This window comes from Osmerus eperlanus, chromosome 15, assembly GCF_963692335.1.
Source record: "Osmerus eperlanus chromosome 15, fOsmEpe2.1, whole genome shotgun sequence".
Taxonomy (NCBI): Eukaryota; Metazoa; Chordata; class Actinopteri; order Osmeriformes; family Osmeridae; genus Osmerus; species Osmerus eperlanus.
The window spans coordinates 14,223,737-14,242,856 of record NC_085032.1 but is presented as its reverse complement, the minus strand read 5'-3'; the positions used below and the strand labels follow the sequence as shown (position 1 = coordinate 14,242,856).

Genomic DNA, 19,120 nt, shown 5'->3' with positions numbered 1-19,120 from the left:
TCAATCGCTTTAGCATTAAATGCCAATAATAAACACTGATTTAAATCACAAAAAATAAATCACAAATGCATCATCACCTACACATGAGCAGACATCCTCAATAACGGTCCGCAAAGTCAACCATCCTATGAAGCAACGACCTCCATCAGGCACCAAAGATCAGGAACCCAGAGAAGGTGGTGTCATCATCCTCATCGGCGAACAGCCCGTTGAAGAGCTCACCCCCAGCCACCTGCAGCCACACCTTGTCCCCCACTTCCAGGTGTAGCACGGTGCCCCCAGAAGCCTGGTCTTCGCTGCTCTGGTAGTTGTCCGTGGTGTGGATGACCTTCGCTCCGTTCTTCACCAGCGCCACCTTCACGTTGCGGGAGAACACGGTGATGTGATAGGTGAAGTAATAGGCCCCGGCCTCCACGCAGGTGAACCGGCCTGTCTTGGGGTCGTAGTGATTCTGACGGTTGTAGAGGATTTTGTCAAACCGGATCGGTGAATTGGCCGGTGGGAGTTTGGATTGTTCGGTGAGACCGACGGAAAAGGCGCTTTTGGGGAGAACGAATGTGTCCCCCTTTTCACCCTTCTCCCCAGATTCTCCCCTTGCCCCTCTATCCCCCCGATAGCCTATGCTGCCTTTGTTGCCTGGTGGGCCAAAATCTCCTTTGGGACCAGGTCGTCCTGGAGGTCCTAAGGGCCCCTGGATGCCTCGGTCCCCCTGATCTCCGATTTCCCCCTTCGGGCCCTCTGGCCCTATAGGCCCCACATCTCCCTTGAGCCCGGGGGGTCCTGGTAATCCAAGCTCCCCCTTGGGGCCCTTCAGACCCATAGGCCCCGGGACGCCCTGGGGGCCCATCTTACCGGGAGGCCCCCTTTCTCCATTCTCTCCCCGCCTGCCTTTAGGTCCGACTAGACCTTCTGTACCTGCAAATCACATCAATTCATTTTGTGGTTACCGAGACGATAACTCATCAAAATGACGTGGAACACGGAAGAGTAACTAGAAATACATTTTTACGTCACATGACAGATCACCTTTCAGTGATGTCATTGAGCTGCCTTTTCAAGTGTTCTTACCAATGTCCCCCTTGTCTCCTTTGGTTCCATCCAGTCCCTTTGGTCCACTGGCACCCATTTCACCTTTTAACAATTTTTTTTAAACACCTACTGAATGCATGCAAGTAGATGACAAGTATGCATAATCAACAAAAACAAAGATACTCAAAACCTCTCTGATCTCACCTCTGTCTCCCTTTTCACCTTTAAACCCATCCCGGCCATCTCGGCCCGGCAAGCCATTGTGGCCAGGATCTCCTGGTATTCCTGGATGTCCACAAGCAAATCCACTCTTCTTGGGTTCTTCATCTGCTGCCACGCTGTGCACCGCCATCAGGAGGAGCAGCAGAGCGATGCAGGGTCGCAGCTCCAGCATGGCCCTTCTAAAGCCTTCGCTTCACCACCAAACTGCCTGATACGCGATGCTTCTTAAACGCGATGCACCACACGCAGTGTCACACACGACTGCGCTCGCCTCACATCCCAGGTGAGTCTGCACAGGCACACAAACGCAGCTGAATATATGTCCACACAGGGCTGAGTAGAGAGGGAAATACAAAGTCGAACGAAAAGGAGACTAAACACTATTCAGATTCTCATACACTTTACCAGAACCCTATGTGACATCATACTGCTAAGCCAGCTGTCCAATTGGTGTAGCAGGAATCTTGGATTACTTATTGTGTCCTCCTCTGCGGTTCATTGCTTTTTGCCCTTGACTTTGTATATGCTTCTCCATTTTGAGTGAAGGTAATGATCAGCCAAACTTGACCAATGCGATTTCAGAATACAATTGTCCATAGTTCATATTCATAGAACCTGTATCCATGTCTTTCCACTTAATAACGTTGGCATTACTGTATGTTCATTCACATGGATGATTGTTACACTTGCTATGTAATTCTATTTACAATGAAAGACATAGGAAAATGTGATTAACGTTGATGTTGTGTTTGTCCAGGCTGAGATTTGATTTAGTTTGCTTTATCTAGAATGTCAGAGCACCAATCGCTACTGGTTAGTAAATGAAGTCAACAACACAAGGAACCCTTTAGAAGTGGGGATGGTCATTCGTGCATGCTTTTTTCATTGCCTTCATTTAAAACATCGATACTTAAATGCTGTTAGCCGCTTGACCCCATAAATTACACCAATGTTATAAACTATGACCTTTTAAATTGGCGTTTTACAGCTACACCTCCAAATAGCCCAGTTGATTGTGCTTGTTATGCAACATTCTCCTTTTCTTAACAAGTAGAGCTAGGACTAGGATGCACTTACAAAATACATAACTGCAAATGTATATTTCATGAATTTATTTGTCAATATCCTCTACACATAAGCCTTTATATATAAACATATTATATAATGTAAACTTGACAGAAACATTAAAAAACACATTTATTCAAGCACTATCCTGGTATTAACAAGTAACCGAATAATCAGAGCCTCTCTTTCATATGTGGCGGCTATTACACAATCATTAAGTGGCCTGAGCTCAAAACACACATGAACACAGATTTAACAAAAACAGAACGCAAGTTAAAGGGAATACCACAGAATGAACACAACTCATAAGTATCCTCGTTTGAAGGCCAGTACTGTACGGAACAGGAAATAGCTACTTAAGTCACTTACAATAGATGACATCTTGTTTTGTGAACCAGGCACAATGTGATGTTGATTTGGTTACAGCAGGTACTGCAACAAGTTGTCAGACCAGACAGTAGAGGCACCCATAGACATATATACATGTCTATGGAGGCACCACCCTTCATCGAGTCACTTTGAAGTAAAAGTGAAAGCATGAACAGCTACATTGCGCGAGTCCTCGTAGTGAACCCACCCAAAGCAATAAATTATGACACAACACATTTTCTGTACAAAAATAAATAAATAATAAAACATGCCATCCTAATGCATTTCTGCTGTGACGTTTAGACCATGTGTAAAGTACAATTTAGCTTGTGTACCGATATTCTGAATTCAAGTTGCTTTTCTGCCAGGCGGAACACCAGCTGAGCCATATGGCAGGATTTAAGACAGGCCCCTTGAGGTAGGGTAACTCGAGAATAGGGAATAAGCATTAAGCAGTCGAGGTCTATGGGATTTAGGAAGAGATTAGGGAGAATGGGGAACTGTTTTGTATGAGAAGAAACAGCGAAGAAACAGTGGAATCCATCGATTAAGCTTCGAGAATCATGGAGGTGTTTGGCTTGGGCGCGGTAGGGGGGGGCACAGGCTGTAGAGGGCATCCTTATCCAGCGGGAGCTGATCTTACATGATCTGCCGGTGCATGCCGTAGCCTGTCATACCGGACTGGGAGGCCCCGCGGTTGCTGCCCATCTGCAAGCCAATCAGACTCTGGCCCTGCCGAAGCTGTTCCTCAGAAAACTCCCTCCGATTCCCCTGGGCTTTCCTACAGAGGGGAAACATAGGGGCATGGAAGTCAGCTAAGATTAAGGTTAGAAGCCCCTGCATTCAGTCCTGGAAAGGTGAGTCGATTGTCTACATTGAGATGAAGATGATAGAGTAAATTGGTTCAGTCACAATAGGGTAATTGAAAACACAGTTTTGACATTCATAGTGAAACACAAGAGAGAATTAGGTTACATACAGTACTGAAAGTTCTCTCCTTACCTGTGGAACCAGTCACGGTCACCACGGTAATGCCCGTCGTCCTTGGTGACAGCCACATTGCCCAGAGCCATCAGGGTTCGCTGAACAGCAGCCATGTCCTTCCCTGTGACCAAAAAAACACACCTCACAAACAATGAACTCCACCCAGACAGCTTGGAAGAGACACAGCATTCCTGCAAACAGGTTACTGGTGTAGCCAAGTTGTTGTTGAAATATTCAAAGTATTTTCATACAATACTTTCACCTATGCATGCAAGTGTGTGCGTTATACAATTATGTTGTTACATTAAGCTGTTATTATTGTGATGGTTAGCTTCATTAGTAACCTGTTTGTAGGTTAGGGAGTATAGACAGAGATGCTGGAGGCTGAGTAATGTTTTACAACTGCAGCAAGAGACTCTTCAATAAATAATAACCCCACCCTCCTTACCTTCCCAGAGGTCCACAGTCTGGAAAATGTCTGTTGTATTGACACCGTAGGCCTCGGCTGCTTGCAGGAACTGGGAGATTTTCTCCATCTGCTTGAAGGCCATCTGGGTCTCTGGAATCTTCTTTATGGGCTCCTTACCCCTTGGGTAAAGACTGTTGATGAGCCTACAAAGGATCTGAAATAACAAGACAGACAGAGAGACAGAGAGAGAGAGAGAGAGAGAGAGAGAGAGAGAGAGAGAGAGAGAGAGAGAGAGAGAGAGAGAGAGAGAGAGAGACGGACAGACAAACAGACGGACAGACAGACAAAACCAAATGACAGTTTATTTTTGAATTTAGACAGAAATACATTGTTCTTTCACAATATTCCACAGCAATTTGGAGTACTGACAGTTCCATCCATGAGCCAGGTCTGGAAACTCTGCTTTCCAGGCTGTGGCCTCTCCATGTTCCCTCCACACTGGGCTACAATCCAGTCCAGCAGCCGGGCCTCCAGGTCCTGGTCGTACTTCTGCTCAATCTTCTCCTGCACCTCCCGGCTCAGCCCGTAGCTGGGTCCTCTGTTTGCCATGTCTGCCTGCTCAGTCACTGACCAGTCCGCACTTCCCCTGCAGGACAGACCAACACAAGACAGTCTCACTGATGTTGGAAGAAAATGGTACAAAAATTGATTTTCAAGTTACCTAAAAATGTCCCACTTCTAAAATCCCCCCCTGCAATATGAGTATTTATGCGGAAAAAAAAATCCAACATCAGATAGAGAAAGGAAAATAGAAAACTAAGTGTAATTCGCTATGCAGATAAATAATGGAAAAGATCACATGTATTTTTAATCAATGCAATCAATTTAACTGATTTCCTGTCCTTTTCCAAATCGTTCTCTTCCATTCAGTACAGCTGCTGTGTCCCTAAAAGAACAGTCACATTAGGCGTCTCCCTAGAGACTAGGCTGAATGGGTGTGGTCCTGAGCATCTGTCCCGTACAGACGCATACTAAAGATGTTGCGTGATAGCCAAACATACCTATTTTATTCTAGTGATAACAATAAAATATCAAAGCAATTGTAGCCTTGGCTAAAGCCTGCTGAACAAACTATAAACTTTTACAGTGCAAAGAAAGAAAATGCGTATCACTGGGATTGAAATGTGTCTATCCTCCTTTGTTGAAGGGAAATATCTTAAAGCCAGCAAGTTTTTCCAATTCAGCATAAAATACAATCAATGACGTTACACGTGCGAATAAAAATGAATGCGTCATGCTTCGATTGAACCTATAACAGAATAGAAGCTATACAATTGCACTACACTTACTGAAGTGAGAAGGAGATGCTGTTTCTTTCCGTTCCGTACCGTTGGGTTAATTCCGCTGAACTGGGCAGGGTAGAGGATGCTAAAGTGCTGAAGCATCCATGAAGCGCGGCAACGGCGCGTGTGTGCGTGCGTGCGTGCGAGTATATGAGACGAATCTGAGCTCAGTGTCCGGTAGCGGCACGTCACCCGTTTTATACGCGGGTGCCTAGAGGAGGTGGTCCCTTGAGATCCCTGAAACAGAATGCGACGTGACACCACTCCAGGGCAAACCCAGTCTAAGCTTATATCAACTAACCACAATACAACCGAATGTTTTCTCAGTTTTGTACTACTACTTTTGTATTCTTTGTATTATCCATACCCTCTAAGCTACCTGGCCTAAAACGAGATGCACATGGCATAGACCATTACACTTTCTTGCAGCCTTTCTCAGTTTCAATGATGAGAGCGATTGCTCAGTTTTAATTATGTTAGAGCTTATTGAGTTGGATGTCTGCTCTGTGAGGCTGGTGCAATGAGTGCACAGTACAGTTCCTCGTGTACTGCAAGCAAATTACTTTCTATTCTACACTTGAAATAACATTCTACACTAAAGATACCATGAGGAATAAGGCAAAATAAGAGTATTTTCAGAGTAAAATGTATACGAAGTATATGGGTGAGTTACATTGTTTATTAAACTGTACATATCAACCCAGTCTCAGTTAAGGTAATCTGTCAAATTGTCACATTATACAGTTTGTAAAGACTTCTGGTGTATTTCCTGATCTTTAATATATCATCTCCAGTACTCGTCATCCTTGGGATTTTTCCTTAAACATGTTAATCCATACCAGATATATTGATCTTCATACATTGCCGATTTACACCCATGTCTTTTTCACACTCTGAGGCCTGGACATGTGAATGATGTCCTATGGGTTATGTTTGGATGGAGAGTTGACTGATTGCATACCTTCCCTATAGGAGTGAAAGGTCAAAGCAGCACTTAGCAGATCTGAGAGTGTTACTGCTGCCTGCGACGTTTCGGCCCATTAAACACAGAGGTCCACCGGCCAATCACGTTAATCAACGGCGCACTGGCTGCCACACAACTAGGCTTGGTTAAAAGACCTAGTACGGATACAGGATTGGTTTAATGGGATGGTCTGCCCCTAAATCAATTATACGCAGCTACATTACACAAAACCATCTCTTATTGTAATCTCAACCTATCCTATAGGACCATGGGGATTGGGTTTCTCGGCTAATTGCGTTTCCTGAGGTCGTTGGTTCCTTTCCTACGTTTGTGGCCACGTGTTCTCTTAAGTCACTGCATTGATTTGGACGCAGGGTGAGAACTGTTTCATTCCTATCAGATGGTCTCAGAGGGTTGAAGATATACCCATTTCGGTGTGTATGACACCCATGGTGGCGCCATCAAGGTGTAGGGCATAGCTGGAGAAACTGTGGGAGAAGACACAGAAGAGACCTGCACTAAGGTGTCCAGAGGCTTTATTGGCCAGGGTGATGAATGGTAAAAAAAGGCACAGGAGAGGCACAGCTCAGGTAAAAAGGACCAGGACGCTCCGTCAGACAAACAGCACCAGCAGTCCTGTTAGAGCTCCTACCACAACAACACTGCACTGAGTAAACTTGGACGAGTAAAAAGCTAACTCCTAAAGGCAGAACGGGCCAGGGATTCAGACGAGCTCCCCGTCTTTACAGTTTGTTCTTGTGATGCTCCTTTCACGTTTTTTTTAAACTGACGACAAACTAACAAGAACTTTACTGGAGGAGGGCTGGAGCTAGGGAGGGAATATATGGGGATAAGAGGTTATATTTGGCAGAAAGACACCTGATTGGCTGATTGTTTGGGGAGGGGAGGAGAGGTGAGGGGGGGGGATGGGATGATTACCATCTCACATACTTCCCCCTTATCCTCCATTCCGAGCCCCTTCCCTCCCCAACTCAGACCAAGGTGGTCAGCTTGTCAATGAGGTCATCGATGGTGTACACCATGAGCTTGATGTCGTCCTTCTCGGCCATGCGGTGCTGGCCGTGCCGGCGAAGGATGACGTCCACGTCGGCGCTGAGGACTCGCTCGGCCACCTGCATGGAGATGTGCCAGGGCACCTCCTCGTCCTTCAGGCCGTGGATGAGCCTGACCGGGCAGGTGATGGGGATGGGGCTCTGCAAGACACAATGGTTCTCTGCCTCACGCAGCATGTCCATGCTGAAGGTGTAGAGGCCGTCATCACTGTGCTTGGTGGGGACTGACCACTCGCCCTTGTCTTCAAACACCTTACGGGCCTGGTTTGACAGAAAAACAACGGGAAATGTTATAAAGTAATTCGATATATCCTGATTATATAACATTACCTGGGTTGTTGTCCCAATGTTTTTTAGAACGATTTATTTCGTCTTTCGATAATCATTGAGGCTTTTCGATGGACCTTAATAGAGTGTTTGGCGGTGTAGTACTCACCTCTAAAGATAAAGACTTGAAGGACGTGACAAAGTGGTCCGCTGCCGTGGAGATGCCCACCAGAGCGACCGTTTTCTCTGGCCTGGCAATGGCTGCCAGCAGCATGAGCCAGCCACCCATACTGGAGCCCACCAGGATCTGCACACAGGCAGAGAGAAGTGTTACACACATTTACATTACATTTAGTCATTTAGCAGACACTCTTATCCAGAGCGACTTAAAGTAAGTACAGGGACAATTCCCGAGTCAAGTAGGGTGGCCGGGAATCAAACCGGCAACCTTCTGATTAATAGCCCGGTTCCCTAACCGCTCAGCCATCTGACACACGGAGCCTAGTTTGTATTTAGGCACCTTGACGTGGTCGTTTTACCTGGGCCTGTATGGATCGTAATTTTTTTCTGTGTTGTGTGTTCAAATGTAATTGTTTACATATGTATCACAGATCGAATGAAAGTCCAAAATGAGGGCCAGGATGAGCTGTAAACCCAGTTGCCTGACACCAACCAATATGTATAGCACAGCACCATCTTGTGGAGCTAACATGAAATAACTGTATTAATCCCGCAGGCAATGAAATTCTGTGATTGTCAAACAAATTGCTGATTGAAAGTTTTTGGATAGCTTAATCTGTCTTGGAAAAGCTTGTGGTTGTGACCACCCACTCATTACCTGTGGTCCTTCTGCTAGCTCATCCAACACAAACAAGACATCTTTCTTCCAGGTGCCGATTGTACCTTCTTTGAAAACGCCTTCTGAGGCTCCATGGCCTGTGTAGTCAAACCTGGTGCCCCACAAACAGAAAGTACTTAGTCAAATATACATTGTGAAAGACATAAACCTTCAACCAGTCACTCCATAAGGCAGAGCTATATTGCCCAACAACTAACATTTACATTTAGCAGTCGCTCTTATCCAGAGCGACTCGTAACAGTCAAAGCGAGCGACAGTAAGTACAGGGACATTCCCAACCTTCGTATTACTAGCCCGATTCCCTCACCGCTCAGCCACCTGACTCAGTTTGTTAATAACTAACAAACTGTTCCGTTCGGGGTATTTTACCTGAGGTACGAGTGACCCAAAGACTTGCAGAACTCTTCCAGTGCTTCTGCTTTTTGTCCGTTCATGCTGGAGCCATACCCAGGCAGGAAGACCACCCCTGGGCTTTTTCCCTTCACCTTACGGTAGGCCAGTTTAGGAAGGTCTTGTCGTGTTACAAACTGCACAACTGAGGATTTATGCCGTACTCCTGGACCACAAACACAAATGAAAAATCATAAACAGCTGCAGCATGTAAAATGACTGGCACCCTTTGTGTCGTAATGGTGCCACGGGAGTTAAAATCCATGTAAATAAGTGCTAAATGTAGCTAGGCACACCACAGATTAATATTCGTGGCCTAATACAGATGACATTTTGAAAACTTTTAGTCTATGCCGTTGCCAATAAACTTGTTTGATTTGAACGGTGTTTGTTCACTTATGTTGTTGACACATAGTAAAGATGAGTGTTACGCCGTAGTTGAACGTTTTCATTCCCGATCAATGACTTATCACTATCAGCGTGATCTATTTAGGGTTTGGTGGACAACATTCCAACAACTCCTTGCGTCTTTTCGATCTGCGATCTGAACTGTTCTACAGTACAAACACAACCGCTCTTTTCATGTTAAATAATCAGTGTTGAAACATTTTCGGAGCAGGTTTCTAATCTCCAATAGAATATGACAGTCATTTACTGCTTCGCTCATAACCCTACAATGTTGCGAGATCTACGAACAAGCGCAGTTGCCGCACAGTTTAGCAGTTACAAGCTGAATTCAGACAGGGCCTGCTTGTGCCACACCCCCCAAGCGTAGCTTTTAGTTCCTTTTCGTAACATTTATCGTAGGTTTAAATTCCCTTTTAAGTGGAATTTCATACTGACCTCCCCAAGTTTTTCGCGGAAAGGATGCCACTCCTCCATTTCTTAAAGTCTGCCCAAGTCCTTTGCAGCAAGACCTCAGCACAACGGCTGCCATACTGCTCTGCCACCAACTGGGGAAATAGCGCGAGACACGAGACTAGCAAGATTGACAGCTGCAGCAGCGAATCCCCTTTCACGTATCTTTGGCTGGTCTCTGCAAGGGGGGTTGTAAATAATTTACACAGGTTCTAAACCCAAATACTGTATTTTCTTCAATCAAACTTATGTATACCTACTCTACTGTGTCCCTCAATTATATAGTTTTAATGGCTGTTTGTGTGAAATGTATAGTTCAAGGCTCCATTTTTTCCATCACAAAAGTTTGCCAGCTGTGTAGGCATATCGCAGTGCTATTCCAAGTTGAAGGAAACTTGTGCATTCATTATAAATTCTGATAATGTTGTGGCCTCATTTTTCATTTAATCTATCTCTGAAAATCTGTAATGAAGGTACATAAGACTTAGTTTGCACCCTGTAAGTACAACTAAAAGGTAATAATCTTCGATTTGGACACAATTTATATAAGATTATTGCTTCAGGTTGTAAAAATATAAGATTAGACAGTTATTTGAAGCATGACTGTCAGTTTTGTAACATGACTCAGAACGTCAGAGGCGGAAGGTCATGGAGCAGTAAAACGGAAGCTAGTCTAATAGCCCATCCGCCATTGTGGAATATAGTAAGGGATATTCCTATCAGGCATTAGTCAGTTTCAGAGTGAGTGATTCATTGCAACGATAACCACATCGGCACCTTAAACATATCGTACTGCCACAAAGTAATCGAGCACCCGAGACACAGTGTTGCACAGATCCGACGACCGAGGTAAACGTCGCCTGCATAGACTGATTGAATAACCCGAGACGCGAGAGAAAAACACCGGAGAGCAGAAGCAGGAGAAACCGTGGACAGTCACAAACAGTAATCAGTTCGGTTCCTGGAGGATGTCTGCGACCACTGTCGATCAGGTAACTGCATCTTTCTGTCCATCGTGTGTCGTTTCGAATACAAATTGTAAACATCTGAACTTTGTCAACATTCTTCCTTGCTGCCACTATTTAAAGCACAATAGCCATGTCAGATTACAAGAAAAAAGTATTTGGTATATGATAGCAATTAGCTGTTATGTAGGCTAGCTTAGGCCGACCCGACGCACCGGCCGCAAACCCCAATCAACTCCAGCTATCACTGGTTCCAGTGAGCTATTTAATGCGGCACATTTACTGGATGTGAGCGTGCACAACACTCGGTCAATAATGTCATTTGTAGGACTGTATTTTATAGGATGCCATTCAAGATAAACAACTAATCAGTTTCCCCCCCTCTTTTGCCTACTATGTGCATCACTATTTGTGGTAACAGAGACCCAAAGGACAAGGAAATAAAGGTGCGTATGTTATTTGAATATTGCTTCATGGGAATGTAGTTGTCAAATTGTCTCGGAAATGGATGACAGTTATGACAGTCATAGATGGAACACCACAAACCCCGCTGAAAACCCTTTAGGCTACACTAAATTATACTGTTTGTGATGCTGTTAATTTATGAGCTAATTTTTAGCTTCTTCAACATGTTGTTTTTGATGTTTAGTGATTGTGTAAAAGGCCAGTTCCACTAACACCGTTTTATGAACTTAATATCCACTGTTTGTCGGTTTCCATGTTGTAAACTTTCAAAAGTAGGCAAAGTACCCTCACCCCCTGGTACTGTTTATGCATATCCTTGTGCTGTTACAATTTTAATACTTTCTGTTTTGCTTGGCCTAAGGTCACTGAAAGCAGCACTCATCAGTTCATCACTTGTGATACCTGCAAATTAGTCCCTTCGCCGAACTTTGTATTAGAGATCCTGTTGTAACTGTCTGGCAAATCTGCCCCTGGAGCGTTTGATGTTGCAGTTAAGATATGTGGTTGTTTCTAGGCACTTCTGTAATTGAGACATTATTTTGCAACTCTAGTTGAGCAATTTATATGTCGTTACTCTGTGGTATTATAATTATTTGTTCACCAGACATTTAATTAACTAGCTACTGTAATTGAGATGTTGTTGTCGTTTTGCACTGTATTTAAGCTATTTTACTGTAGCATTCTCATGTTCACCAGACATGGTATTTAAGAAGAGGGTGTTCTTTGATAATAACTAATAAATACAAACTATTACTTGATTCTGACCAAAAATAGTGTAGAACTATGCACTTCTGACCCATGATCTATTGGAGTACTTTCTATATGCACTATTTCTATGTTGCTTTGGATAAGTGTGTGCTAAAATGTCAAATGTCATGTTCTGCCCGGGTATGCAACACAAGATGCAAAGTGCAGCTTGGTGAAAGTATGTTTTGCCCTGCAAAGTTCCTGTAGGAATGTTGCTTCGGGTTTCACTAAGTCATTTCTCTCTATGAATACGTATGTCTTTCCCTGTTCAAACAGTGCAAAACGGATCAATGCATCAGAAGGATGGCGTAAACGATGATGACTTTGAGCCTTACCTAAGCAGCCAGACAAACCAGGTAAATCTTCTCTCCCCCTCCAATTCTGTCATTCTGTGTGACCATGTTATGGTGTGGAAAAACCTTTGTGTTATCAGCTCTGCAGGTCAGTTTGAACCCTCAGATGGGTGTTTTAGTGAAGAAGATATTAGATGTAAATATCCCAATTGTGAAAATAAACACAAATAAGAAATCAAGGTCAAGCAATGATTTGAGGAACCTAGTCCTACTAGCACCATTGATAATGGTGCTACTGCTAATACACTGACAGACTATTTAACATTTTCATGTTTCTACTTGTGGCTATGGACAACCTGTCTTTGGTGTAACTTGTGTCCTTCAGAAACACAAATCATTCTTTTTGAAACCAAAGCATACTCTGCCTACTGTGAGGGTTTAGTAGAGAGGGCAAGATGAAGGCTGATATTGGATACTGTTATAAAGGCCATCCATTTACTGACATCCCAGTCCTGTCTCCCTCTTACACAGAATAACAGCTACCCACCAATGTCCGACCCTTACATGCCCAGCTACTATGCTCCATCCATCGGTTTCCCTTACTCCCTGGGGGAGGCGGCCTGGTCTACGGCGGGGGATCCCCCCATTCCCTACCTGGCCACTTACGGACAGATGAGCAATGGCGAGCACCATTTTATCCCTGATGGTGTTTTCAGCCAGCCGGGTGCCTTGGGAAACACCCCGCCCTTTCTCAGTCAGCACGGCTTCAACTTCTTCCCCGGCAACGCAGACTTTTCCACCTGGGGCACCAGTGTCTCCCAGGGACAGTCCACGCAGAGCTCCGTCTACAGTAACAGCTACGGCTACGCTCCCAGCTCCCTGGGCAGGGCCATCGCTGATGGACAGGCTGGCTTTGGTAGCGACACCCAGCTCAGCAAGGTCCCGGTGCTGAGCAGCATCGAGCAGGGCATGACGGGGTTAAAGCTCGGCACAGACATGGGGGCAGCCGTCACTAAAACCGTGGGCTCCCCGTTAGGCGGAACGCCGGGCATGAGTAGCATGGCAGCCAATAACATGCCTCCGTCTGTGAGCTCTTCCGCCCCCAAACCTACTTCCTGGGCCGCCATCGCTAGGAAGCCTGCCAAGCTTCAGCCCAAGGTCAAACCCAAAGTCAACATGGGAATGGGGGGTTGTTCCATTCCTCCTCCTCCCATCAAGCACAACATGAACATTGGCACCTGGGACGATAAGGGCTCCCTCAACAAACCCCAGCTAGCTCAGGCCATGATGCCCCCCCAAACCCTGGTGCAACAGCCTCTCATGGGGCAACCCCAGCCCCTGCTCCAGAGCCCTCTTCCTCACCAACACCAGCACCAGCACCAACACCAGCCCTTTCAGCTCCAATCCCTACAGTCCCCTCAGCACCCCCAGCCGATGGACCTCCGCCCAGCACCTCCGCATCCCCACCAACACCCCCACCCCCATCAGCACCTTTCCTCCCAGCCCGGCCCCCCCCAGCCCCTCCATCAGCACCAACACCCCCAGCACCAACACCCCCAGCACCAACATCCCCAGCACCAACACCCCCAGCACCAACACCCCCAGCACCAACATCCCCAGCACCAACATCCCCAGCACCAGCACCCCGCCCCTCTGCCCAACCGCTGGGTTGCCCCCAGGAACCGGGGCAGTGCCTACAACCAGGGTGGGGGGGTGGAGGGCTTTGGCCTGGGCGCTGGGGTCCCCATGACTGCCTCTCCCTGCCCTGGGGAGGTCCACCCCGTTCTGGAGAAGCTCCGCGCCCTCAACAACTACAACCCCAAAGACTTTGACTGGAACTTGAAAAACGGCCGCGTGTTCATCATCAAGAGCTACTCCGAGGACGACATCCACCGCTCCATCAAGTACTCCATCTGGTGCAGCACGGAGCACGGCAACAAGCGCCTGGACGCCGCCTACCGCTCGCTGGGCGCAAAGGGCCCGCTCTACCTGCTCTTCAGCGTCAACGGAAGCGGACACTTCTGCGGCATGGCGGAGATGCGCTCGCCGGTGGACTACAACGCCTATGCGGGCGTCTGGTCTCAGGACAAGTGGAAGGGCAAGTTTGAGGTGAAGTGGGCGTTCGTTAAGGACGTGCCCAACAACCAGCTGCGGCACATCCGGCTGGAGAACAATGACAACAAGCCGGTGACTAACTCCAGGGACACTCAGGAGGTACCTCTGGAGAAGGCCAAGCAAGTGCTTAAAATAATCGCCACTTTCAAGCATACCACCTCAATCTTTGATGACTTTGCACATTACGAGAAACGCCAGGAAGAGGAGGAGGCTCTGAGGAGGGTGAGCCAAGCCCTCTGAACACACACACGCTCACTATGTCAACCCGCTCTTAATCAAGTCCCTTTCTCTCTCTCTGCTTCTACCAAGTGTACGTGTGTGTGTGTGTTTGTGTCAGGGGGGGAGGAGGAGGAGGAATAGGTGGTGTGCACATGTAGTTGAATTGTCTTCTAAACAGTCAAGCTCTAATAGCAGGTCTTTACAGCCCTCTCTGATGTTCCCTCTTAACATACCTGCCATTAAAGTAAGTGTGATGGTCAGGTGTTGACTGAACAGTGCAAAGTAATCGTCCCTGAGACCGGAGCCCCTCCTCCACCCCCATGGCTGCTCACAGTAGTGCCTGCCCTGGCGGTGGCCATCTTGTGACATTATAGAGCTCGATCGTTTGCCCGAGGGGAGTCGGGAGACATGGGGGTTTCCTGAAATAGCCCGCATTCCTGGCATTCCCATTCTCAGACAAAGCCAGAAGTGGCCTCTGATCTCCCTTTGAACACCAGGCCTCTCCACGCCCACAAGCTCCTCATGCTTTATTAGCCTGTAGCTACATAAGCCCTTGCCCTCCAGACAGACAGACTGGGTTCTGGCTGTTGGCACAATAGTTGGGAAAATACAAGTTTGTATTTCAAGGTCTGAAGTGAGCGGCCTAAAGGAAAAAAAAGGGTTATGTTTGTGATTTCCTTTCAAGCAAGGCAGATGGATGGTATTCTTGCCTAATGGTTTTCCTAACCAATATATAATGGTTTTGTTATTTAATAGTTCTGTTATTTGTTTAGTGGCCTTTCAAGATGAACCAGTTCAAGTACATTGAGGAACGACACTGCTATCTTAGCTAATACTGTGTCCATATTCCTGTGCTTGCACTATGCTAATCTTCTCTACAATAAAAAAACTTGTTTTCTCTCGCGCTCTACGCCTTTACAGCAGAGGTACATGCGGGCTGCGTATCAACTCCTGGCTCCTGACCTTGTTGGTATGCACCGTGTTCCAATCTCATAAATATTTCAAGGCAATGTTTTTTTTTGGGGGGGGGGCTCTGAAAACAACCTGTCAGGACTGTTGAGAGCCTTCCAAGCACGGCGTGGTGGTTCTCATCGCCGGGGCTGCTTTTGTAGCCCTGACCTCCTACATGACAAGGTCGCGCCTGACGGAGGCCTCGCCCTCCTCCCCATCCTCCTCAGCCTGACAAGGTTAATTGTCCTCCATTGTGGAGCCTGTCTTGACTCTCGGAGACAGGGATTCAAGCCCCTGCGCCGTGCCGCCTTTCCCACAGACAAGCTCAACCGTGTGGATGCTAAGCTAACCGGTGGTGTTCAGTAATGGCCCGGCTGCGGACCGTGTAACGTGCGGGCATGGGGTTAAGAGCCGCAGAGAAGGGTGTTGGGATGTAAAATGGTCGGGATGTTTTTCGTGTCGGCTCGCATTGTGCGTTGCTGTTTGGCCCTGGGTTCCTGTGTTGCCCGCGGTAACGTGAAGCGTGAACGCCGACATACCAGCCTGACTTAAGATGGCTCCTGCCGCCTTCCTTCAGTAGTTGTTGCGTGGGCTGGTGCTGCTGAGGGAGTTTGTAGCCTCAGGTTGGTAGGATGAAGCAGTCTTACATAGACACTGAGGAAGCCTTTGTATTCACCCAGGCCTCACTGAGCACCAGCCCCAGTCAGAGCAGCCCTGCTGGGGATAGAGTTACACTGAGGGGCATGGTCTCCATGGGCCTTCACCAACTGACATAGACACCTTCATCCCCTCAATGGGAACACTATTTCACCTGGGGAATGGGGACAGAAAATATCCTGCTGTCTATTCATTATTAAGCCCATGGAGATTTTTTCGACCTTACTTAGTTTGAACTGGTGTGATTTTGCTTAGACGTCTTGTCGTTTACAGGTAAATCTAGGCTAATGTGACAAGGATTGGCGGAGGTTTGCGATGCGTGTTGTCTGTTTAGGATTCAGAATGAAGTGTTTGTGTCAGTATGCTTGTGTGTGTCAGTAAGTAAGAGACTGTTAGACTGAACTGACAAGAGAGCTGCATACTAGTCTCAGGAGTCTCTCTCTCTCTCTCTCTCTCTCTCTCTCTCTCTCGCCCTCTCTCTCTCTCTCTCTCTCTCTCTCTCTCTCTCTCTCTCTCTCTCTCTCTCTCTCTCGCCCTCTCTCTCTCCTCCCCCCCTCCCCATTTCTATTCACTCCAGTAATTGAAGGTGTCTTTGGGAACATGGGGGAGAGGGAGGGGTCTAATTTATGATGCCATGATTGATTAGCTCTCCTGCCTGTGTATGGTAATCAACACAGAGTGACAGATAGGGGTGAGGGGTGCCTGGGTCATATTTATCTACTCATATCAGCACATAATGCAGTCACCAACCTCTTTCAACAAGACCTCTAGTCTGTGATGTAATATAGAACACCTGGCCTTTTAATATAGAAGTGCCAATGAGGCATGTACATTTACATTTAGTACATTTGGTCATTTAGCAGACGCTCTTATCCAGAGCGACTTAAAGTACAGGGACATTCCCCCCGAGGCAAGTAGGGTGAAGTGCTTTGCCCAAGGACACAACGTCATTTGGCACGGACGGGAATCGAACCAACAACCTTCTGATTTAATAGCCTGACTCCCAAACCGCTCAGCCATCTGACCCCAGTTTTCCAACTAAAGACTTTTGCAGCGTATAAGTTTCTGTGTTGATATTTGCAAACTTAAAGTGCCCTTGTGAGGTACCTTTTAAGAGCAGTGAAGAGACTGTCTGAATTTCTGTTAATGGTCGTTATCACATGAATGATGAAATAGGTCAGGAACAAACGCTCCCTAAGGTTGTTGTGAGTCACAACAATCCTGTTTTTGTGTTTTTGCCGCTCACCAATACATCCAATAATTATGGCTTCTTCTGTTCTGTTTTTTTTTTCTCTCTTTCTCTCTCTCTCTCCCTTTCCTCCCCGCCTCTCCCTTTCTTCAGGAGCGAAATAGAAATAAACAGTAACCTTGGAGAAGACTCTCTGCTAAAACTGCAACACTAATGACGTAGGAACTTCAATGATTGCCTAACCACAAGAAAAAATAAAAAAGGGTCTCACAATCTTTTTCTGCTAAAGACGACAATGTATTGGAACACTTGACCATGACGGTGGACTCACCCGTGTCAGTTTACTGGTACTTCCTGTGTTCCCGGCTCCCAAGAAAACGATAGACAATAGCCCACTTTAAACTCTGTCTTTAAGCACTTTCAGTCCTTATAAACAAGCCTCTACCAATACCCTTAACTCTCTAACTCTCTCTTTCTCTTGACTTATGTTTGTGATTAACTAACTATCTGACTAACCAGTGTAGTTGGTTTTTCCAGAGGATTTCACCACAAATTGTAATTGTTTTGTTTTTTAATACTTTTAAAAAAATTGGATAAAATATAGACCCCCCTCCCCCAGAATTGTATCGCCTTCAGAAGAGATTTTCAAGATGAAATGTATGATAAATTATTTTACTTGAATCTATATTCAGCCGTCTGGCTATTCTCAGACAGATGTTGTGACTGATTGACAGGTGGCAAAGGAATTACAGGAAACCCTTCACAAATCATGCCAATCGTATAAGACCAACACCTTCCTTTTTCCTGCCCCTCCCTTTGCATCTGTTTCTGTGTACCAAAAGATGAGGATTTTGCAGTGTGCTGGTGAGATTGCTGACGAATGCACACATTTTGTTTTCTCTCTTGTGATTCTGTCATTCTGAAGTGCATTTGTCTGAGGAGAAACCTGCTCCACGGTAACTGTCGCCCCGGCAACTGTTGGTAACTGTATTTGCTCTGATGTTGGCGTGTACAGTACTGTACAGTACCTCAGGCCCAACACGGTTCAGTTTTTGAAGATCTCTGTACCATTTTTGGGGAAAAAAAGCTGAACTTCTCCAAGGATGTAAGTTTTCTCTTCTAGGTAACTCACTAGCTAAATAAACATTACCTATGTTTAGCAGCATGTCTCTGAGTTTTCTTTTAATGAAGTTAATTAGGAATTTTGGTCACATGTTTATGGGGGATAACAGGAATCTGCAATAAAGACACATTTCTTGATTGACTTTGTAGATAACACAACTAGATGTGAAAGATGACCAGTCAACGTCTAAGTACGTTTTGTAGATGCAGCCATGACAACAACAGTAGCATTACTGCTCTGCCAGACTTGATCTATGTGTTTCTGAGACATCTGTAAGCAATATAAACTGTAATTACAGAGCATGGCATTTCCTGTATCCCCTGTAAACGTCCTTCTCCCATAGACCCCTATGTCTTGTTGGAATGTGTGAGAGAATAGGTCTCAAATCCACACAAACTCATTAGAACATTTGAGTTTCTGGAACAGTGAGTCATAAGCGATTTTAGTTAAGGACTGGCTAGATGATGCCCTGTAAAAGTGCATGTTCTTCTGGTGACTGGAAAGCTATCTAAGACTGGTGCCCCCAGCCAACTTACCATCATCTTTGTACTTTCAAGGCAATCT

At 46.0% G+C, this 19,120-nt stretch overlaps 4 protein-coding genes across 5 annotated transcripts; 1 reads left to right on the top strand and 3 right to left on the bottom strand.

The window, feature by feature from the left end:
- Positions 1-73: 73 nt before the first annotated feature.
- On the bottom strand, positions 74-1,505 carry c1qtnf9 (C1q and TNF related 9). Its single transcript, XM_062479816.1, has 3 exons — positions 1,234-1,505; positions 1,069-1,131; positions 74-915 (listed from the first exon to the last, which is right to left on the bottom strand). The coding sequence occupies exons 1-3, from the start codon at positions 1,421-1,423 to the stop codon at positions 146-148; spliced, it is 1,023 nt and encodes a 340-aa protein (XP_062335800.1). The 5' UTR covers positions 1,424-1,505; the 3' UTR covers positions 74-145.
- An 849-nt stretch (positions 1,506-2,354) lies between these two features.
- On the bottom strand, positions 2,355-5,582 carry tagln3b (transgelin 3b). The gene is made up of 5 exons (XM_062479163.1): positions 5,428-5,582; positions 4,508-4,724; positions 4,118-4,292; positions 3,688-3,790; positions 2,355-3,466 (listed from the first exon to the last, which is right to left on the bottom strand). Exons 2-5 carry the CDS (start codon positions 4,685-4,687, stop codon positions 3,325-3,327), a joined length of 600 nt encoding a protein of 199 aa, XP_062335147.1. The 5' UTR covers positions 4,688-4,724; positions 5,428-5,582; the 3' UTR covers positions 2,355-3,324.
- Positions 5,583-6,080: 498 nt separating this feature from the next.
- On the bottom strand, positions 6,081-9,975 carry abhd10b (abhydrolase domain containing 10, depalmitoylase b). The gene is made up of 5 exons (XM_062479871.1): positions 9,818-9,975; positions 8,954-9,140; positions 8,564-8,675; positions 7,895-8,032; positions 6,081-7,719 (listed from the first exon to the last, which is right to left on the bottom strand). The coding sequence occupies exons 1-5, from the start codon at positions 9,909-9,911 to the stop codon at positions 7,378-7,380; spliced, it is 873 nt and encodes a 290-aa protein (XP_062335855.1). The 5' UTR covers positions 9,912-9,975; the 3' UTR covers positions 6,081-7,377.
- A 499-nt stretch (positions 9,976-10,474) lies between these two features.
- ythdf3 (YTH N6-methyladenosine RNA binding protein F3) lies at positions 10,475-18,595 on the top strand. Of its 2 annotated transcripts, none has more exons than XM_062479162.1 (5): positions 10,475-10,824; positions 11,219-11,243; positions 12,286-12,365; positions 12,834-14,639; positions 17,587-18,595. In XM_062479162.1, exons 1-5 carry the CDS (start codon positions 10,801-10,803, stop codon positions 17,608-17,610), a joined length of 1,959 nt encoding a protein of 652 aa, XP_062335146.1. In that variant the 5' UTR covers positions 10,475-10,800; the 3' UTR covers positions 17,611-18,595. The 2 variants fall into 2 exon arrangements, with proteins under 2 accessions (XP_062335146.1, XP_062335145.1); XM_062479161.1 differs by having other exon boundaries at positions 11,219-12,187.
- Positions 18,596-19,120: the final 525 nt, after the last annotated feature.

What these genes read in the sequence shown, in the direction of transcription:
- c1qtnf9 (XM_062479816.1), bottom strand. Translation starts at nt 1,423, where the DNA reads ATGCTGGAGCTGCGACCCTGCATCGCTCTGCTGCTCCTCCTGATGGCG. An exon ending in AGGTGAAAAGGGAGACAGAG is followed by an intron (nt 1,132 to 1,233) that starts GTGAGATCAGAG and finishes AATTGTTAAAAG; the next exon opens with GTGAAATGGGTGCCAGTGGA. An exon ending in AGGAGACAAGGGGGACATTG is followed by an intron (nt 916 to 1,068) that starts GTAAGAACACTT and finishes TGTGATTTGCAG; the next exon opens with GTACAGAAGGTCTAGTCGGA.
- tagln3b (XM_062479163.1), bottom strand. Translation starts at nt 4,687, where the DNA reads ATGGCAAACAGAGGACCCAGCTACGGGCTGAGCCGGGAGGTGCAGGAG. An exon ending in GACTGTGGACCTCTGGGAAG is followed by an intron (nt 3,791 to 4,117) that starts GTAAGGAGGGTG and finishes TTTTGGTCACAG; the next exon opens with GGAAGGACATGGCTGCTGTT. An exon ending in GACCGTGACTGGTTCCACAG is followed by an intron (nt 3,467 to 3,687) that starts GTAAGGAGAGAA and finishes TCCCCTCTGTAG; the next exon opens with GAAAGCCCAGGGGAATCGGA.
- abhd10b (XM_062479871.1), bottom strand. Translation starts at nt 9,911, where the DNA reads ATGGCAGCCGTTGTGCTGAGGTCTTGCTGCAAAGGACTTGGGCAGACT. An exon ending in TTGGGTCACTCGTACCTCAG is followed by an intron (nt 8,676 to 8,953) that starts GTAAAATACCCC and finishes GTGGGGCACCAG; the next exon opens with GTTTGACTACACAGGCCATG. An exon ending in TCAAGTCTTTATCTTTAGAG is followed by an intron (nt 7,720 to 7,894) that starts GTGAGTACTACA and finishes CTGTCAAACCAG; the next exon opens with GCCCGTAAGGTGTTTGAAGA.
- ythdf3 (XM_062479161.1), top strand. Translation starts at nt 12,061, where the DNA reads ATGATCTATTGGAGTACTTTCTATATGCACTATTTCTATGTTGCTTTG. An exon ending in CAAAGTGCAGCTTGGTGAAA is followed by an intron (nt 12,188 to 12,285) that starts GTATGTTTTGCC and finishes CTGTTCAAACAG; the next exon opens with TGCAAAACGGATCAATGCAT. An exon ending in TAAGCAGCCAGACAAACCAG is followed by an intron (nt 12,366 to 12,833) that starts GTAAATCTTCTC and finishes CCTCTTACACAG; the next exon opens with AATAACAGCTACCCACCAAT.